The sequence below is a fragment of the Symphodus melops genome (genome assembly GCF_947650265.1).
Source record: "Symphodus melops genome assembly, chromosome: 23".
NCBI lineage: Eukaryota > Metazoa > Chordata > Actinopteri > Labriformes > Labridae > Symphodus > Symphodus melops.
In genome coordinates this window covers 9076497-9096840 of record NC_136713.1, presented here as the reverse complement: position 1 = coordinate 9096840, position 20344 = coordinate 9076497, and the positions used below count along the sequence as shown (strand labels likewise).

The following is a 20344-nucleotide window of genomic DNA, read 5'->3' as shown; positions in this document are numbered from 1 at the left end:
TAAGACAACAAAGTAAGCTTCACACATGTAAGCAAAAAGTACAGATGTGCTTTTAAGTGGGTACATGAACTTTATTTAAATAGTGATTTGTCATAACAAAAACGAGTACATCAATTACACGCCTGATAAATATTTCACGATGATGTTCACATTAATCTTTTGTCTAAACTGAGATTTTGAAAAGTTCAAAGTGTCACTGTGTTGTGCTACTATTAACAGCAACAGTTTCATGAGCCCCTGTCACTGCATTAGGAATTGATAGCCATACAATTAGGAGATTAGAAAAACAAACACCTGCGAATGACTGGGAGATCGTTGTTAGCTTTGTCAGAAACAGTCTGAAAAACTTTTGTGGAGTATCCCTCTTGAACAACACATTGGGTGCACATGCAAATCAAATTCAAAGTGGCGTTTGCCAGAAGGCACTTGAATTTACATACGAACTCAGCGACCTTGCTCTTTGCAGGATGAGAGACCCGAATAACCAAGTCCCCATGGGCTAACAGATTTGCCTGTGGACACCCTGCACGTGGAAACAGAACCAACGTGAGGTGTTTGCATACGATTTGTGTGTGGAGGGAAATTAACAGCACCACGTGTCAGGCAGTAGCTTGGATGAACTTAACTTGTACGCATTTCAACCAGAGACTTTTGTCATTGAGAACATTATAAGGGCATGGCACGTACAGTACAGGACAGTATACAGACATACAGACACGCAGGAGCATGCACACACACTCTGTACATACATTTACAAACAGTGGACACCATTTTTTGGACTTGGAAAAGGCCTTTCAAGAGCAGTTTTAAATATTTAAGCTTTTACTGTACAATACAGTTTGTTCAAGACTCAGGTTTTTTTGTAACTGCCTAAAATACAACCAAGTTTAACAAGTAAAAGTATACAAGACTGTTCTGATAGAGCCACTGTAGTGGCTTATTTCACTGCTAAGCCTTGGTAGCCCCATTTACTTTACGATGATGTTGAACAATTATATTGCAACACACAAAAAATTAACATCATTCTAAAGGGAATTGTTGGTTTCTGATTTGGATTAAATCATATTGGTGAGTTATTAGTGCATGCTTCAATTTTTTGCTTGGCTAGCAGGGATAACTCCCAGCCAAATAATTTCTCAGCATAATAATTTCTCAGTGAGTTATTTTTACAGAAAACATTTATGTTGTGAGTAAACCAAAATAAAATTAGCAATTTTGGTGCTTGGTGGAAGGAGTCATTTTTCCCCATGTGATGACAGTATAAAAACTCACCTTTTACCAGAATATGATTTACGCTACTAACATTTAGCATTACGTCGCTAATTTACAACAAAACGGACTCGAATAAGAAAAAATATGATTTGTAGCCACATTTAAAATATGTTTTGTCCTACAATTTCTAGGTTAAATTTAACAGACTGAAGTACACAATATATCATCAGTATCATACAAATATATATATTCCTCTATTCTATCTATGGATATAAAGAGGCCTGGTGTTAGCTTACCTCAAATACAGTCAGTTTGGGACCTACCTAATGTGCAGATTTTAACCAAAGCAAGATCATCAGTTAAACTTCCCTTTAACAAGACAACAAAAAGAACAATTCAGTCCATCACACCTGACCATATATAGAACTACTTGTGTCACTTTTTTTCAGGATTTGGCAGTCATTTAGCTTGCTAGCTTGATTGGCAGTTTTAAAAAAGAACAGGGCTCAATGAGTTTGAACGGTTAGCTCTCTCATTCGTTGCTGTTGCTGCTGCTGTCAAGCTCTTTGCACTGCAGGTCTCCGCCGGCATAGTTGATGCCAGGGATTTTCACACCAAAGCGATCGACACACCAGCAAATCCCTCTCCTCCGACCACGAGATGGCTTGCACTGCAAGGAAAGAGTTGACAGAAGCAAGAAAATTCTAGTCAATTTTCTGCTTTACAAGTTAGTCTCAAAGCCAAAGTAACAAGTCACAAAAAAATACATGTTTCCATACCTGTTTGCGCTTGAAAAAGCCCTTCTTGTCACAGTTGGGGATGTAAAGAGAGAGAGCCAAAACCCTAGAAGTGTCCTTCATGCTCTGAATAAGATTATCCAGTCGTCTTCTGCAGGGTCCCTACACACACACAAAACCAAATATGTCCGTTATTGCATGATCTCAATGTGTGTTTTTATCCCAGAGTGAAAATTCTGGTTTAAAAAGACATTAAGGCGAGAATTACTGGGTGATTTTGCAATTAACTGTTCACACAATGTTGTCACGTGTCAAAGTGGCCCTGCAAGGCATCTTGGCAGATTTGTCAGAACTGGTTTCTTTATGAAGACTGAAGCAGTAGGATGCGGTATATGAGTTTTATGATTTACAGCAAAGAAAACATAGTTTTCTTGCCAAATATCAAACAAATCATGGTTAAGCAATGGCTCTAAATCTTGATCAGTGAAGCGAAAACTTCCCTGAGGGTTTAGCTGCTTCTTTGCAATCCCTACTACACTTACAAACTCTGGCTCCAGTTTGTCGAGGCTCAGTGGAGTGAAGTCCAGGTTGCTGCTTTGTCCCAGCCTTGCCAGCTGCTTCTTGCGGTCCTTGGCCTGTTTCATGGCCTGGGCCTTCCGACTGCTGATGTGGTCCATACCATATAAAGGCACCTTGGTTTGGGGAAGCATTGAGTCTGGGACAGGTAGCATGGTGTCATCCTGAGATTCTCCATCTGATAGGGAACAAACACAGAAGGGGGTTAAGCTTTATTAAAGGTATCCTGTTGGTTATAAAATGTAACCCTGTAAAAGATTAAGTAACTTACAACAATGTTACATCCTCGTCTTTGGTTATAAAACATTTGCAAAACTGACTGTTTGTACGTTTAGAAAAAATGCCTGTGTATCCACAAAATGTATTCTTCTTATCTGTATTTTTCTAGAGCTTTGCAGAATTTCTTGGCTTGTTACTGCTAAACAAGTCAAAGGTGAAATTGTGGTAAATGTAGGGCAATACATCCTCACTATCAAGCATCGACTTTATAAGAAATGGACACAGCCATTGTGCTCCCACCCATTTGTTAAGGGACTTGGAAAGCCTCAATTGTAGCATTGTCATCTTGCTTGGTCTCTATCCTGGTTAGTCACCAAGGTCGTCAAACAAGGAAGTACTTTTTTGTGCAGGTGCGAGGAGAGCAAGAAATACAAGGAAAAAGGGACCTCTTAAAACAGGGGTGCTAAACTCCAGTCCTCGAGGGGCCACATACCTGAGACTTTCAGACGTCTCCCTGCTCCAACACACCTGCTTTAAACCAATGTGTTGTCATCAATATCTGCAGAAGCCTGATAACGAGTCGCTCATTGGATTCAGCTGCATTGGAGCAGGGAGACATCTAACAGTCTGAGGAAGTCGGTCTTCCAGGACTGGAGTGTGACACCCCTGTCTTTAACCATTGCTCAATAGTGCTATTAGTGGCCGAAACCTCCCCACCACCAAAGATATGGTTAAATACTTGACATCGTTGACAGTTTAGAAATAGTTAAACTAAAAGTGCTGCCTTTCAATTCTGGTTTGCTTAAAAACTAAAGAAACAAAGAAACAAAAGTAACGTGGAACAAAGAGTCCAGCAACTGTCAGCTAAAGCTTGATTCACAGCTGGATTACTATTATCAGAAGTCTTCACCACAGCGTGGACTGCAATTTACACTGGAACTTTACAAATTACAGACACACTGGATTAAATTACCAATGCAACCAATTGTTACAAACAATTCAATGTCCTCAGCTGTAATATTAGTCCTTTCGTAGATGGCTTCAAAGCATTTTTCTGCAGCTGTCAAGGACCTGTTTGAAGAAGGGTTCAAAATCAGGAGTACTAAATCCAAGACAGCATAGTCACTTTTGGCAACGTCACAACACAACATGATGATTGCATCGCAGCAGCTAAACGCTTATTTAACACAGTCAGTGGCTACCAGCCAGCTCCAGATTGGAGGTGTTGACATAAGGGACAATATTTATGGCAAGTCAGGCTGCCAGTTTGGGGTATATGTAGACCTGGGGTTTTAAAACGTTTATAGCCACTGACCTAAATGAGATATTTAGTCTCACCCTGGCACCCAGGCCCATGAAAACATACTATTACACTTGTCATGTGGCAAGCCGACAGAAACAGCCGCAGCCCATTTTGGGTAGCAAAAACCCTCATGTACTGTACATGTATCTTTCATCAAAATACAGATCTCCTGCAGCTAAATCACGGGGAGTTGCTCCAAACTTTGTTGTCTTTGTCCCACCCTCTATGCATGCGACCTAAACGGTTGTGTGGAGGTCACTGAGGCTTCCCTTCCCAAAGGCACATTAAAACTGAGATTCCTCCTTATCTATCATTTTAAACATGCATTAGCTTGTACAGCTTGTACGCATCCTAAGCCACAGCTGGCCCATTTCCACTGCTGTGTCACGCACTTGTTTCCGCTTTATTTTGGGCGGATTCTGCAAGTAAAGCCCCTCCATTTCTGCACTGACGTGATCGCTAAGCTACTAAGCTAACCAGGCGGTGAAACAAGGTCGTCCGCCACGTTGCAAATGACGCCTAAGCCCCTCCACCCAACCCGTTGATGATGATCATGGTGATGTCATCTGTCCACATAATGACAGGTTCTTGGAAAAAGCAAGAGAGATTCCCCCATCCTCCACTTTCCTGCTGACACCATTTTCTCTCTCTCTCTCTCTGCAGAAAAAGCTGTAGCAGATCAGCACAAGTCCAATCAAGTCCGAACGTGCTAATCCTGCTGCTTTTCTAATCTGACCTGTGCTGACTGATCACATCTTCCATTTTCTTCCTATCTTTTCCTCTTTCCTTGTTTGAATTGGGAAGAAGGCAGTCCTAGAGAACACGGTTCCTGCTGGGTTTCAAGACAGAAAGCTGCTTCGTTGTTTAAAATTTCTTCCATTCACATGCTCTTATGCATTTACTTCCTCACTTCATCTTCAGCATCTATGTTGGATACTCCATCAAGACAATGTCGTAAAGACATCATGTGAACTCCAATTTCATATCATGCACTAAATGAACCTTATTTGTGTCATAATAAAGTTTGAATGAAACTTTTATTTCTTTTCAACAAATGCTGTATACTAAACTCAACACGTTTGTAGTGGTACATTACTTGGTTAATGTTTATTTATTTACAAAATGTGGATGCTATAGTGATAATCAGTTGTGTGGGTTAAATGGTCAGGTGTTTATAAGTCACTTTTAAACAGGAAGTTAGTTTGCAAAGCCCCCAGAAAGTGTGCCAACGTTAATGCCAATTTTACAGGGTGGCTGAACCTGGTATTACAACATCACCTGATGCCATTAGATCCAAAAAGAGTTTTTCCCAATGGTTACATTAATGAGCGGATAACTTTTTTTGAGATACATTAACTTCCCGATATGAACACATAAACAACCCTTTTTTTTTTAAATCATTAGGTCCTAAAAGTTGTAAAATATTTGTGTAATAAATGTGCATAGAGCCAGGGGACTGTGTTTCCAAACCTTGCTAACTAAAAGTATGATTGGACAGTTTTCAGAATCATCTAATATATTCAAAGACATTTACAGTATGAATACACAGTAATCTTTTCAAGTGTCGTTAAATGCCATTTTTTCTAGGGCATGTGTACACAAGGGTTTTGGCTTAATTTATGCATTGAGTGAGCGCCCAGCAGGAGACGTCGAGTTAATGGAGAAGCTTGGCAGACGGGGGGGGTTGAGTGGGGGGATCAGTAACCCACGCTCAGCCTGCATTCTGCTGAATCACTGCACAGCCGAGACAGAGCTCGGGGAGGAGGAGGACGAGGGAGACTAAGAGATGAAGAGAGAGAGAGCAGGGTGGGACTAACAAAGCGGGGTTGGAGGGAGAGGGGGATAGTGTGGGAAAGAAAGGGGGACATAAATTGAAGATTTCTTTAGGAGCTGTAAACGTCAGAGTGATGGCTTATTTTTGATCAACCTATTTTAAACGTGACTTTTAAAGCTTCCCCCCTTTGCCCTTTGCAAGAAAAACTGTGGTTCTTCCCCCTTAGCCAACTGAGGTTTTGACACAACCAGAAGGATTATTTATGTTTCCAGACTAGTTTTTCTTCTGCACTAAAACTCCAATCTGCTGAAAAATATAGCAGCAGACAAAATGGAAAGGGTGAAACCGGGTATGGGGTTGGGAGGGGAAAAGAAAGAAAGAAGAATAGGGTGTTAAAGATGAGGAGGGACGTTAGCCAGGCAGGGAAAGAGGAGAAGAGGTGGGAGAGAATAAAGAAACAAAAAGGTGTGGGAAAAAAGGCACAGGTGGTAGATGAAGAGAGGTGACTAAAGAATGGTTAAAGGACAAGAAAAAGAAACTGTAGAAGAAGAAAAGAGGGCTAAGAAAGAGTGCCAATATTTCCCACAATTCTCTCTACAAAGTGGACACAGTGACTGTCATTCAAAGGAGCCAACAAGGAGCCTCTCCTTTAGCAACACCTGTAATCTTCTCCATGGTTTTAGGTTGGGCTAAGGGGGCCCTGAGGCGGCGGGGCCACTCACACAAAACCTACTGATTACTGCTGGCAGCCCCCACCAGGGCCTTTAAAAAAACCAGGATGACAGGTTGATTGGCGCCCAGCACCAATTGTTGACAGAGTTCATGAGGTCAATGCTCAGCGGGGGCCTTTGAGTCGCGTGCCTTGGTTAATGACAGGTGTCGGTGAGGATGACCCACATCAGGATCACTGGCTCCCAGAGAGACAAGGAGACAGAGGAGGGTTTCTTTAACTCACTTCATGTCTTGATCTGAAGCAGCATTTTCAAAAAAGACTGGTTTTTGTGAGGTTACTCTCGTCATTGCATCAATTGTATTACCAAGAAGGAATGGCATCACAATCCTGATGTTTTCTTTCTCTTTGCACTCGATCTTGACATGCACTTTCTCCGTTGCAAATGTCATCGTCGCACAAGAAGAGCTGAATACAACATTAGGTGTTGGCTTTAAAGCTCCTGTGAGGATTTGGCCACCCTTGTAGACAAACCTCTTATCCTGCTGTGATTTTGTAGTGATTTTCTATTCTTGACCTTGCTTCAAATGTATCACTTATCTGTGCTCTTCAATGTCACCTATCCTGCCTGCAGTTATTTCAAGCACTTAGTATAACTGGAAACAGTCACTCTTTATGCTGATGATAACATTGTTTGCTTTTGCGGCTTACAGAGAGATAGCACTATACATTTCAGTCTATTTCATAAATGGCTAAAAACTCCAAACAGGAGCTTTAATTTGACATAAACTCCTGAAATCTGACATCAAGGTAAATGAGCTTAAATACAATTTATAACTTTAAACATTATAGTAAGGAAGAAGGTCATTACTCCATTTTCTTAATTTCCTATAACATGATTGGCTAATTTTAATTGGTTTTCATCGTCTCAATCCAGCTGCTATTTATTCTCACCAAATTATGAAACTTGATATGCAACAGAACAACAGTGTGTAAAATAAAGAGGAAGTTACATGTTCAGTGTTGCAATTTGACTTTATACTCCCTTAAAGTTCAGTATCAGAGAGGATATACAACAAATCAGGTTTGAACTGATTTTAATGACTATATTGAAGCTCACATTAATTTATGACAAAATAAATCCAGCTAATTAACGTTCCGTGGAAATCAGTGACCTGTTTAAGTCGAACTTCAGCCTCTGGTCTCAATCAGTCATATCTCCACATGGCTTACCTTTTGACGGATGCATCAGTTTGTACAACTTCTCGTTCCTGCACACCCCGCGGCCGTGCAGCAGCGCGTGCAGCGGCTTCTCCTCGCCGTTCTTGGGCAGGCAGCGGAGCCCGCGCGTGCACGGCTCGGTGTACACGCCGCACGCCTGGCCCTCTTCGAGCGCGCACGTCAGACAGCAGCCGCAGCCGGGTTCCTTGACAAGCTGACAGGCCATCGGCACCGGCGGACACATGGACAGGGCCTTCTGGTCGCACTGCTGGCAGGGCACGAAGGACGAGCTACCGCCGGTGATGCTCAGCAGGGGTACCAACAGGAAGGGAATACGCAGGAGCATGGTGCGCTTGTTGTCTTAATTGAAGGTTGTTTTATTGAAACCTACAACTATATCAACTAAATCTTTCGGTGAATTCTTTCTTTTCAAAAGGTTTCAGTCCAAACAAAAATGGAGTGTTTGCATCCACAGGTGCTTTTCCCGCACAAGTCCCAAATTTCAATGCATCCAGATCTCTCAGTCCACACTTTCTGTTACCCTCTCTCTGCAGTCCTGCAACCTTGAAATAAATGTAAAAAGAGCGGAAAATATCCACGTATATGTATCGTATCCTTCAGTGATGCTCCGCCGTTTACGCGCAACGTCTCCAAATGCGAAAGGAAAGGGTCTGATTCCCGCTGCCTCTCCCTCTGTAGGTCATTTAACCGGGACGGTTTGTGAGCAAAATGTATAATCTGCGGCTTTGAGCTTGCCTTTTAAAAAAAGAAACTGCCTGAGGCGAAGCCTGTAACGATGGGTATGTTAAACAACGTTTGGAGAGGGGGAGGCGCACTTGTCAACTCCGCGCGTTGCGATGCTGATTTCACAGGGCGGGTGCTGGCATGCCTCCAGATCTGCCAGATACGAGACGATGCTCCTGAAGGCGACTGAATAAGAGAGTCTCTCTCTCTCTCTCTCTCTCTCTCTCTCTCTCTCTCTCTCTCTCTCTCTCTCTCTCTCTCGGCAACCGCATTGTTATTAATATTTGTTTCTGCAGTTTGTGTTTTACAAAACATTGAATTTTAATCACACTGTAAGACTTTACAGGAGAGGGAAACATTAAGGTGTTGCCTTCACTACAAATAGGACAGAAAAATGGCAAAATGCGACCACATTCAACGGCACTCCTGTTCATTACGATGCAAACAGTTCAGTGAAAACGTTGCATAGTTTGATAGATTATGCATGATTCGGTGTTACCCTTCCCTTGACATGTTTTTATCCTTCAAAATTGGCTTCAACTTCAGGAAACTTTGTCTGTTCTCCTGGTCACAAAAAAACATAAAAGATAAATTAACACTGACTACGCCCCCTTACTCAGATACTCAAGTTTTTTACATTCTTCAACAACACACAAACAAGGTTTGTGCAATTATCTTCCAGCACCGTGATTTACAACCAAGGATGAGGACAAGTTGTTCCATCTGTAAATACAAACCAAAGTGCTAGTTCTCTGCTTTCCTATCATAAACGATTTAAATCCCACTTTCCTGACTTGACCCCTGAAACCTTGTGTTCAGGCTTGGAATTCATCCTGATCCCTGCTTGTTTTACAGCAAAGCAAAAATCCAAGATGATCTTCCATCTACATCTTAATACTTGTCTGACATTTCCTCCTTGAAATATGCATGTCAGATATTTATGTTGAACATGTTGCCCTGTGGAGCTGCCAGATGGACGACCCAATACACGCTCACACGTCTCATTTTCTTCTTTCTTTCTTTCTGAAACCTTTTGGGGAAATTTGACCATCTAATGGCGCCAAATACACTCATATAACAAAGCTGATGCTTAAGGGTGGGATCCTGCTTGTGAAGCAAGAACGCTTTTAAAATTCCCCATAGATATCTTTGGGTTTCTCACTTTTGCCAATGAGCTGAAACTTAAAATATTTGTACAATGCTGTCTTAACCATAACAAATGCACTCTCCAAAGATCTACGCTGTAAAAGAAAAGAGGCAGATGAGGGCAGATCTGGACTCAGACTGACCCTTTTTTATGACTCAGCGAGGTCATTGTCCAGTGAGATGTGGTCAGCCCCTTTGGTGTACAAACTGCTCATAATTCACTTGATGTTTTGGCAGATAGCGATATATGTCTAAGATGATCAGCATGTTTTTGTTTTTAGTAAACAGAGAGTCTGCGGGAGTTTATTAAATGCTTTTGGCCCAAGTCAAGACAGAGATAATTCTTGATTATATGGCTTTATTTACTCCTCTGTTTACATCCTATTATTTTTTTTATCTTGTTTCATAAGTTCAAGTGGGGTTTTAGTGTCCTATTCCTGATAGAATGAATTTTGTGTGGGATGTTTTTCAGCACTGAAACTGACCTTTATAGACTCACACTGATCAAAGCTTTGTTTCACCTCCTCTTCCTCCCTTCCCCCCTTTGTGAAACTTTGTCGGCAAACTCTGCTCCTGTCAACCGACCCCTTGTTTGCCTTTGCCCTTAACCTTTGTGTCATATCAGGTGTCAAACAAATAGGTGGAAAGGTCAGCTCATCATGGCCCACACAACCCTTTCATTTCTCCATCTACCTGTCCACATTTGAAGAAAGAGCTCCATTCAGTCATTACATCTGTGCAGCATATCCTTCTCTCACAGGTTTGTACTAACAATACAAACAACTCAAAAGGGAAATCATAGTCAAATCATTAACTTAAACATGGCCCAAACAACAACGACATGATCAAACCCATAATGCAACGATGGTCAAATTATGACGTTGTCAAACAAACATCTAAAGGATGCAAAAAAAAACAACAACTCAAGATGGCAGACAAACAACTCAGAGATGCTCATAAATTTAAGTCCAGGGCAAGATATATGATGTACAAAACGGTACAAGGTAATAATAAATGTTTTAGTAGAAAACATATCTTTGAGTTTACGCTTTAACTCTGCTTATAACAGGGCACCGATCTAAATGTACATGTGTTTATTCCAATCATTAACATTGTATGAGTCATTGCAGTTTTACATTTTTGGTAAGCAGATGTGTTAAAATGAAAAGAAACAAGAACTTTCTTTATGACTTTTAGATGGAGTCCAATTAGTAAATGTTGACCTGAGGAAGACCCCAAAGCACCATTAACATTGTCTCTCTGTTTAGGATTTTATGTCCCTTGAGGGATTCTGCAGTGGATTACACACACAGTTAATAAAACAGCACGAGACCTTTGACCTTCCTGTGAAAACAAGATTATACGACCGCCCTTTTCTCTCTGTGTTTTCTGATTCCTGATCTTTGTCTGTATTACTTTTTATGAGTTGCGGACCGAAGTTGAAGTCAATGTGTGTATTTTTAATATATTTCGAAGAACAATGTCATGAACCCTGTGTTGAATTGATTGTATGTGTCAATATTTAAGAATAATGAAATATGATGCTCCCTCTTCCCTTCTTTCGCTTTCTCCAGAACAATATACACAAGAAATATTTTTTGTACCACTACATCAGCTCTTGGAATTGCAATTGTTCAGAAACGCGATACATACTATAGAGGCCGACTTACAGCACAATAAAAGAAAACATTTTTATTGATTGTGAGATATTCTCCTTTGGATTCTCACACGTTCAAAAGATATATTCAGTTATGTTTAAACCATCCATCGTTTGCCCCTCTCTTTTATGATTCTCTACCATTGTTCCTCTGCAGCTTTGCTTTCTTATCCTGACCTACTTTATCCATCCAAAGGAAATTAAGTAGCTCCTGCACTTGTTCTAGAAGTGTTAATGAAGCTGCATTGAACTTGAGTGACGTCCACACGAAGAGAGAAATGATCAAAAGTGGGAAAACATGCTACCTCAGCACAAAATGCTGCAAAGTTGCGATACAATCTAGGGGAAACAGAGCTTCAGTGTTGGATTTCTCTTCAGCCCGAGGGCATTGGGCAGAATATAAGCACTACAGTAGAGTCAGGAGAGGAAAAGTTTGGCACACAATGAAGTAATCCAAGTGAAAGTGATACCTTGAAGGCTTGGCCTGAAAGACTTTATCTTGAGTTTGACGTATCTTTTGCATTATTTCTCTATTGAGTTGAAACAAGTCACCGGAGTTGCTCCAGAAGCCTGAACAGAATGCCTCCTAAATGTGGAGAATTGAAATTCCTTGAATTTCCCTCGGGATCAATAAAGTATCTATCTATCTATCTATCTATCTATCTATCTATCTATCTATCTATCTATCTATCTATCTATCTATCTATCTATCTATCGAATTGGGGACCCAAAAGCAGACCTGGTTAATAGTGTCACGGTTCCAGACTTTATGGGGCTGGATCGGCAGTCCGACAATGAAGTTTGTTGGCGACTTCCCAGAAAATGATAGAAAACTTATGTACTCACAACGACAAACAGTGCATTTCTAAAGAGGGTTGGCGTCAAGATGGTGCCAGTTATCACAAAGCTTGATGTGAATCCACAGCTGACTATTTGTACGTGACTGATGTGCACCATATGACACAGTCAGAGCTTACTGTAAGCGACAAAGCCGAGTAAACCGCTGCAAATGTGTTGAGGCAGCATGCGTCACCCTCCCCCATATACTCTCACGCAGAGACTCGGTTCCCAGAATACTGTAAGCATTAGATTTTCAGAAACAATTAGAGGAGTCCACACTGGATTATTTGGGGCAGAAAATTCGAGCAGCGCAAGTGTGTTTCTTTGTTCAGTTTGTAGGACAGGTGGACCTCTGCTAATTGAATGCAATTTAATTGTCGTTAAAAACATTTTTTAAGTAAAATAAAAAGTTATTTTGATGTGAAAAGTTATCATATGGCTGCACAGGAGGTGATGTGTTTTCTTTGTTTTAATTACATGAAAAACTGGGAATATAGCATTAGCAGTAAACAGACAGAGCAGAACTTTAAAAAAAAAAAAAAAAGCTAAGCTTCAGGGGAAAATCCCAAGAAAAACAGACATCTGGTCACACTTTCAGGTTTCAATTTTACATGTGGGAAGTAAAGTGCAAGAAAACCACATCACTCGCTGTGCAGCATCAATGACGGTATCTGAATCAAGAAAAACAACATAATGTGTTGTTTACAGGCTGCAGAAAAGATACAAAACAAATCTTGTACCAATCAATATATTTTCCACCAAAAAATGCCTTTTACTGTAAAACTGTGGTCGCCACCATTCACAAACTTGTTATGATGACATTGCACTTTTAATTTCCATGACACAGCAATTGCAGTCATTGACACCAAATTACACATTGGCGTTCTCATGTTTGGGAAATGACAACCTCAAATCAGCAGGATGCTGTGATCTCTTTGCAAAAGTAAGCGTGAGGTAAGAGCAGGGAAAAAACAAGCAGAAGCAAGGTGTTTTGAGAGCACTGCAACGAAGGAGGAGGATTTGAGGAGGCAGTATGTGAGATGGCAGATTGGCTGAACCCTGTCAGCACATATGTGTGGCCCTGGCAAACGTGGATTGGACAAAGGCAGATCATTGGATCCAGATGTTGGAAAGGCTTGGTGCGCCTGTGCCATGGAGATTCTATTCAAAGAACAAGTTCCCTTTACTGTGAATACGTGGAACTTGAGAGCTGTGTTTAAAAGTGTTTAAAAGCATTGCAGTAAAGACGAAGTGTAAGTAGGTTAACAAGTGGCGAAAATATCTACATCATCCTCAACCTGCCTTCAGGAAGTTCTGTATTTCAAGATCATTGAATTTAACATTTAATAAACACACTTTTTAATCAAATGTTGTCTCCCTAATCAATAGAAAGTGATTACAATAGAACTAAGTGGAAGGCAGGACCCAAATGCAGAAGCACCCTGCTACAACACCTGCAGAGCTCAGAGCCATTAAACTAGGAAAACATTTCTTGGAAAACCGGAATTTGGCCTCACAGCCGGGAAAATGCTTTCTCAGAATTTGTGGTTGCTACTCATCTGCAGAGCAGCATGCAGATTCATATCCAAGTAAATATGGATACATTTTGACCAGAGTAGGCTCTCCAAGAAATTTATGAGATTTACAGCTCCCAGGCTTTAGCCCTTGTTGAACGCCCAAATGGTTTGAACTTGTGGTCCTCCACTTTGCTGCTGGCGGCGGTGAAATACCCAATGAGTTATGGTAGAGTTTTTCTCCAAAGGGTCTTTCCCAGAATAAGTCCCTCTGTTGTTTCTGGGGTCAGTGTGTACTCGTTTGTGTTTGTGTGTCATGTGAAGTGCTATAGAGCTGGACCCGTATTCTCGAAGCCAAGGAGTATGAAGAGGTGCTCCTGGTGACAAAATTCGAAGACAATTCTTTGAATCAGGACATTTTCTAAGAAGTTCCCCTCAAAGTTCAGACGAGATTCAATCGTTGTAAAGATGAACTACAGCATATTCACAAAGTGTGTTCGCCCTGAAAAGATCTGGTGTGAGGTGTGAAACTGTGATGAGGAGTGAGGAGGACTTCAAAGATGATGAAGAGTTTCTCAAGCTGAAGAGAAAAAGGAGTAATGTTCTTCAAACACCACATGAAGAATATGTTTGACTCACAGTTGGGCAGAACAGACAAATCAACAAATGATTTGTGTAAACATTTCACAGTGAGACATGCCTGTTTCTCTACGCTTCGTTCATTCCACTTGTCCCACTTCAGGATATTGAGTATAAGTCATTAGAAACTCACCCTCCTGTTGGACCCCGAGAAGGAGTTTTCAAGACAACTGCAACAAACCACATTAGTGCCTGAATCTTTGCACCAAACTCAAATAACTGGCAGCTACAGAGTGTGTTCACAATGTAACTGACTGACTTTGTGTCTTCTATTCAGTGCAATAAAGCAGCTGTGTTATCAGATGAATCAGGTTGATTCCTGTCTCTATTAAGCCAAAGTCAATTGGTTCGAGATAGAAGAATCATTCATTGAGATTTGCTGACGAGGGAATGCTCATCACAGCAAACCATCAATCAAGCCATAAATATGTCAGGTTTGAATGCTCATAAAGCAACACCCCTAATTTCACCATGTTTGACTATGGTATGGTACTATATAGGGGGCATATTGTTTGGGCTGAGTCAACAAAAAGAATGTGCTTCAATCTGAAAAAGCATGCTTTGGGGCAGATGCAAAACTAAGTGCTTTGTCCTGACATATACCCTTGACACACTTTCCTCTTCGAATCACACTGAGATACACGAACGCTTCTTCAAACGAAGAGCATTAAAAACTTTGATTTGAAGGAGCTTTGTTTTCGATGAACGAGCCAAATGGTTTGTTAAGGAGATTTAAAAAGAGAGTTGCACGCATGATAGCTTCTGACCAATATTTGCAAGAATCAAATGGGATTGTTTCTGGACTTTCCATGTCCTATATCGTGCTGGTTCCACATCCAGACACTCATTTGCTGAGAGAACTACAAACAAGTGGGTTTCTTAGGAAAGCCGAGGTTGCAGAACTTTGTTTAAGACAGGAATTAATGAGCCTTTGCACTGCTCCCCAATCAGATATGTTTTATTGACTCCCCTTCAGGCGTGGGCTTGTATAAACAATGGTGCACTGTGGTTTTACACCCTCAGAGATTAATTATCTTAAAAAATTTTGCCCCATGTACAATGATGTGTCAGTGTGTGGGGAATCTGCGGTGGGAGTACAAACCAGAGGGTTAACAGTTCTGGCTCAGCTTGCACAAGGTAAATCATGTCGTAATTTAGGAACTTGTGGTTTGGTCAGTGTCCTTGAGGATCTTGCCTACTGTGGCAATGTGAGAGGCCAAGGAGACCAGCATGACACGGGGACAAGAGGGAAAAAAGTTTCCGAGAGCGTTGCAGATTCCTATCAAGAGTTGCTGAGCTTGTCAGTTCCACATTTTTGATGCAGGGATACCTAGATTTGACGCTGATATGAATCATGGACATGTGCACCAGGAACAAGACTGCAAAAACTAGATGCAGTTTCTTTGTCTGGTTTTGAGTCAATTTGCCTCGCCCTTCCAAATCTGTCAAGTTTCAGGGTATACGTGCATTTCATTAACTTCCAAAAGTCAGCTGGACTGAAGCTCTTGTTCTCATGTTTGAGCTCCTGCCAGAGCGGTGCCTCTCTGCGGGACATGTGATACTGCAACAGGAGGGCATTGTCAGGCTGGACTGAGTCACAGTGTGTTGTGTTTTTGTAGACAGAAACTCAGAAACAGCGTGAGTGCACATACTTGCAGGTGAATGACAGACACAGCGTAGTCTTGTGTTTCAAGGGGCTCCGCTGTTGAAGTTTGAAGAGACACTTTTAACGAGTGAGATGTTTCTAGGAGGAAAAAAAAAAGGTTGCAAAAAAATAGATTAAAGAAACAAGATCAAGCAAGTTTACTTTGTGCGTTCTAGAGGCAGATGTTGAACAGAACATGCTTGCTTCTTTGCAAAGTCTGAAGTTAATTGAGAAGATGATTAGCTTAGCTTAACATGAGAAACAGGAATTGCAGGAAAAGCCATCCTTGATTTTCTAAATGCCTACCAGCAACTATAAACCTTTATCGTCTTTTGCTATATTTTAGTGCTAAGCTACACTAACTCGCCAAATTAATCATTTACTGTATGGGCATATGATACATTATCAATCTTCTCAGCTAACATCCAACATAAAGAGAGTAGGCATTTCTCTCACAGTATTTAAGTACAGCGGCAATATTAGATTTTTTTTTTTTTTTTACCTCAACACTATTCCTTAAAGGCCTCATCTCTTCAGCCTCCCTCTTTCTCTTCTCCATTCTGAGCAGTCGACTCATCTGAAAAGAAAAACAAGGCAAAACAAACCTTTCACTTAGCTGTCACTGACACGTCTTAATACACTACAGTCTTGATTTAATGACATGTCATAAGTGCAGCCTGAGTCACCCTTCTTGGCGGAGATGAGGCGCTTACAATCACATTGGAGAGTTGATGGAAATCTGTCAGAGGGATGCACCTCTTTCCTCACTGCACATACAGAACTGCTCTTGTTTTTGGCAAGGGCCGGATGTGTGTTGTGTGCAGGTTGATGAATTGGCCATTCGGTAAAAAGCTTATTCTGTCTATCAATTTCAATAGGTAAAATTGTGTCTTTAGCACTTAAGTTACTCGTTAAAGTAGATACAGGGTGATTAATCCATGTTGACATGGTGCAGAAATAGAACAAATTATGAACAACATCTTCACCTAATATCTTCAGAATGCTTCTTGCTTGGAGAGTATTAGCAAAGCGAGAGTTTTAAAGCCTTCCAGGATTAGAGCTTTAGACAGTGGCATTTCTGAGGGATTATGCTGGATATACTTCTTGTACTCTTCTTAATGCCAATTCACACAGAGCTCAAGCCAAGTTAATGAACCCGATGACATCAGATAAGGCAAAGGATGTGACTACGAGGGGCAGTTTAAACACACACCTTTCAGGATTTGTTATTCCAAGATTGCTGGAAGGGTACGTTTATGAAGAGTGAATCATTGCTTAATTTGACATGCTCATTAGATACTCTGTGCACCAGTTTTTGTAAAAAGGAGAGTCAATCCTCAGAGAATCAGTGCAAAAAGAGTTTAAAGCACTAAAGTTTCTTCACTGTTTCTTTTTCTGCACGCAAGTGAGATGGCAGGAATTCAGTCATTTGCATAAGCGTACTTCAGCGGAGTAGATAATTGCCGGCATGAGGCCCTGAACCTGAGTTTTCTCGGTCCAGGGACGCTCTTTCCACGCTGCCTCAGTCCAGCTGATCCAACTCAACCACGGCTGGCAAGGAAGCTAAATTTCCGTTTCTCTGTTCGCAAACCAGCTTCCTCCCCCCGGCCAAAACACAGAACAGGCTGCTATTAATTACAAAGAAATATTATCCTCTAGCGGGAGGTTTGCAACAACATCAGTATCCAAAGCAAACAGATACGGTGTGCTTGGAAGCTTGGTGCCTTGTACAGCTGCCATGCCAAATCCTGGCCCACAGATCCTCTTACAGCAGATCAGAGTGAGGGGAGGAGGGGAGGTTTGTTATCTACATGCTGCAGCATCGTAATTCCCATTTCATCTTCATTTATTGAGTACAAAACTGGTGGAACAGCAGCATATAGAAGTGATTTTATTTTGTTGCCTCGTCAAGCGTCGTACTTTTGCAATCTGCAGCAAAAAAGTTTGTCGAAACAAACTTCTGCAGGATCAGAGAAATATGATTGCATGCATGATAAATACTTTCCAACACACAGCGTGATAGCAGATGGTTGTGTGGGAGGTTCTAAGTTCTGTACAAGCATAACACCATGTCAACCCTGCAAAACAGCACAGGAGTGAGGAGGAAACTTGCGTTCATTACACTCAAGATGCTTCAGAAGCACTTCCAAGGTCATGAACCACTGAAATGTGATGATAAATCTTGATTCTTCCATCAGGTGGTCCTGTGCTAATGCCATTTTAAAGAAAGCATGATGCATTCAAGCTTTTCTGTACGTAAAAGCAATCAAATACCTCAAACAAGTATGCCTAATTATGTTTGAAGGAGAAATTACCAAAGATTTGTCAGGATAAATCTACCATGAAAACTGCAACAAACGGCCCAGAGTCTAAGCTAGTAACTGTATGAGGCTTAACTTGGACACAGTGGGACTTTGAGCTAAAAGCTATTATTTATCTTCATCAAGTGGTCCTTTGCTAACATAATTTAACAAAAAAAAATCATAATATATTCATGGTCTAAACATACAAAAAGAAAAAAAACAAAAAACTGAAACAGATATTCCTTCTATAGTATTTGTATGCAGTGCTACCAAGCACTGGTCCTTTGTTGCACCATTTGACCCCCCCCCCAAAACAAAAGATGCATTTATGGTCCAAAGATAAACATGGAAAAAACTATAATGGATACTGGCTAAATGAGGCTGTGCTTTGAAACAGATTTCCCCAAGACTAAACAAACATTGGCATGCAAATACAATCAGAATGCTGATGCTAATGCTTGAGTTTCCATCAGGTGGCTATTCGCTAACCATCTCTGAGTAAAAACATGATGCATTCACAGTCCTTCACAGTAAGACTGCTAGCATTGCAGACTAATGGTAAAGGGTTTTTTTCCAGTTCTTTGCTTGCAATATTTCCCAGTTGCCTCTTGAACTAAATGCATTCCTATTTGCAAAGTGTGCTGATGAGTAAGCTGTATTTCCCATCAGGTGGTCCTTTGCTGACACGGTCATGGTACTTGAAATGTATTTGAAAAAGGGTAGAAACCATCAAAAGACCTCAAGGAAGTCACCTGTATTGTGCTTTAAAGAGATAAAGTTACAGAATCTACTCAAAACTGTCAATTTCCAGTTTGAACATCCAAAGCCAGGGGCCCCCAGGACAACGTCCCGCACTAGTGTACATAAACACATCCCAAACAGCCATTACTCCCTTGACATGACTTGCAAACTGCGATGAGAAGACATCCTGTGCAGTCAAGGAGGGGGGGGGACATTCAGTGTCAGGATGATGGATGAGGCTACACCGGGTTGTTTTGATGGAAAGATTTGGAGGGAGATCTGGCCATGGATGTGTGAGAGAGCAATGGTACCCAGTGGGCTGTTTGAGTGACAGCAGAGGTGCAACACACGGTGAATTTGTGCGTCCCAGAAGGGCTTCAGAGTGCAAAAACTCTCACCGCTTGCTGCTTCACTAAACAACACTGCTAAACCTGTTTGTGATGATGACAGATCCAGCTTACAGAATCTCTCTGCATGTTAAAGGAATTCAGATTATTGACTGTAGCACAACAAACTGTTTCACATAACATTTCAAATCCTTATATGAGCCCGTTAAATAAAGTGCTTCCACATTGGGACAGGCCCATTACATTGTAATGATTTCCTATAACTGCACTTGGAGAGAAAGTTTCCTGGAGAGAACTTTATATGTAATCTGGCAGTAAATATAAAAAGGAAAACCAGACTTGATTAATTCCTACATGTTCAAATTAAACTTTGAATATAAAACCTAAAACACTTTTTTAGGCAAATTAGGTGAATATAAACATGTCATTCATGTGCATATAATTTCAAGTGATACTGTCTTCTTCTATCAAGCTATTTTTACTGTACTTCCCTTTTTCAAGTAAATGCAAAAAATTACAGATCATATCCAGCAACTGCATGAAAATGTAACACAGAGGGACCCCTGTGGTGTCTATGTATGGATTTCACCTCCATGAACCTGGATGAAGACAAAAAAGCATGCTTGTACCATCAGGAAGTTGTTAGATTAAGGCCCCTTTTATATATGTTCTTACATGTTCTCAATTATAATAATAAACAATAAATAAATTCTATCAGGAAAACTTAACTTAACTACATGATGCTGAGCTCTACATTTTCTCACCCATGTATGATTTTGTTCACCTCCGGTCTGTTCCAAGTTTTACATGTGACACAGCTGATTCCCACATTTACAGCGGATCTCTTTTGTTGACATTAAAAACAACCTGCATGCACAAGTGACGTTCCAGATGTGTTTGCATACAGCCACATAAATACTTTCTGGACAGATCCCCTCAGCACCAGAATAATTCAACCACTATAAGGACAGGTAATACCTCTGCAAGCCTCTTGATATATTGGGTCACTTACATATGCCATTATGATGCAACATTTCTACTTGGATAAAAAATAAA

General features: G+C 40.9%; 1 protein-coding gene across 1 annotated transcript; it reads right to left on the bottom strand.

Annotated features, from left to right (window-relative positions):
- Positions 1 to 56: 56 nt before the first annotated feature.
- On the bottom strand, positions 57 to 8647 carry igfbp5a (insulin-like growth factor binding protein 5a). Its single transcript, XM_079335900.1, has 4 exons — positions 7725 to 8647; positions 2492 to 2703; positions 1992 to 2111; positions 57 to 1882 (listed from the first exon to the last, which is right to left on the bottom strand). The coding sequence occupies exons 1-4, from the start codon at positions 8056 to 8058 to the stop codon at positions 1745 to 1747; spliced, it is 804 nt and encodes a 267-aa protein (XP_079192026.1). The 5' UTR covers positions 8059 to 8647; the 3' UTR covers positions 57 to 1744.
- Between the last annotated feature and the right edge of the window lie 11697 nt (positions 8648 to 20344).